The 1,287-nt window shown below is 56.6% G+C and overlaps 1 protein-coding gene across 1 annotated transcript in view; it reads left to right on the top strand.

Annotated features, from left to right (window-relative positions):
- The window catches only part of SCAP (SREBF chaperone), a 39,538-nt gene that overhangs the window by 22,633 nt on the left and 15,618 nt on the right, over positions 1-1,287 (top strand). The window contains exon 3 of the mRNA XM_014540503.1: positions 1,007-1,188. Within this exon, the coding sequence (XP_014395989.1) occupies positions 1,007-1,188 (182 nt within the window). The remainder of the gene's footprint in view (positions 1-1,006; positions 1,189-1,287) is intronic.

Here is a 1,287-nt window from a genome sequence, read left to right as displayed (position 1 = left end):
CTCCCGGTGCTGGTGCTGGCGCAGGCCCCGCGCGTCCTGGCCTTGCGTCCTGGGCAGCTCCCCATGCGCCCACTTCACAGAGTCGGGGCTCCAGGGGGCGGAGGAGACAGGTTATTTTTTCTTCCAATTTTTAAAATTACGCATCTTAACACATTCCGTACCGCTCAGGAGTGTTCTCGTGTTCGCGCGCCATCTGTTAAGGACCGCTCACGAGTGTTCTCGTTTTTCACGCCCATGGAAAAAGGAGCGAATCTAGATACTTATGTAAATTTTGTTTGGTCCCTCTTCATAGAGGAAAATGTTTTACGCAGTACCATACGTTAAAAAAGTACTAGGAACTTTAATTGTTTAATTGTTTTTGTAAATAAAAAATGTTGTAATTATTGAAAAACAACACCTAAAGTGCATTATGATGATTTAAATAACGTGCAGTTTGCCCAAAAACGTGCGGTCCCTGGCGTATGTCTTAGAGATTTCTATGCGGTACGAAATGTGTTAACAATAAATGTAGCGTCTTAACCATCTTTATGCGTCCAGTTCAGCGGCATTAAACACATTCTCGCTGCGGTGTGCCCAGCACCGCCGCCCGCGTGGCTCCCTTCCTCTCGTAAAACAGAAACTGTCCCTAAACAGGGCGCCGCCTCCCCCCCAGCCCTGCAGCCACCTTCTCTCTGTCGGCGAAACGGGCGCTCGGAGCCTCGTGTGGGGTCAGACATGCTGTCCCCCCGCGGACGCCCACGTTTAAACTATAGGTTTCTGTCAGTTCAGAGAGGAAGGGAGAGGGAGAGATAGAAACATCCATGATGAGAGAGTCGTGGATCGCTGCCTCCTGCTCGCCCCCCACTGGGGAACGAGCCCGCAACCTGGCATGTGTCCTGACTGGGAATCGAACCCTGACCTCCTGGCTCATAGGTCAACGCTCAGCCACTGAGCCACGCCGGCCGGGCCTGGACGCCTTTGTTTCTGCTCAGCCCGAGGTGGACCGGCGGCGCCTCTGGCGCACTGACCTCTGGCGCCCGTCTCTCCGCAGTACGTGGGCGCCCCGGTGGCGTACGTCCAGCAGATCTTGGTCAAGTCCTCGGTGTCGCCCTGGCACAAGGACCTCCTGGCCGTGGACGTGTTCCGCTCCCCTCTGTCCCGGGCCTTCCAGCTGGTGGAGGAGATCCGGAACCACGTGCTGAGAGACAGGTACCCCGGGCGCCCCAGCCCAGCCCCGCTGTGGGGAGGCGGGCGTGTCCTCGGTGCCACCACGGAGCCAGCAGCTCTGCAAGGCCCGCCTCTGTGCTC

The sequence above is a fragment of the Myotis brandtii genome, unplaced genomic scaffold (assembly GCF_000412655.1).
Source record: "Myotis brandtii unplaced genomic scaffold, ASM41265v1 scaffold246, whole genome shotgun sequence".
NCBI lineage: Eukaryota > Metazoa > Chordata > Mammalia > Chiroptera > Vespertilionidae > Myotis > Myotis brandtii.
The sequence above is the reverse complement of the archived record's forward strand: the minus strand, read 5'-3'. Positions and strand labels throughout refer to the sequence as shown.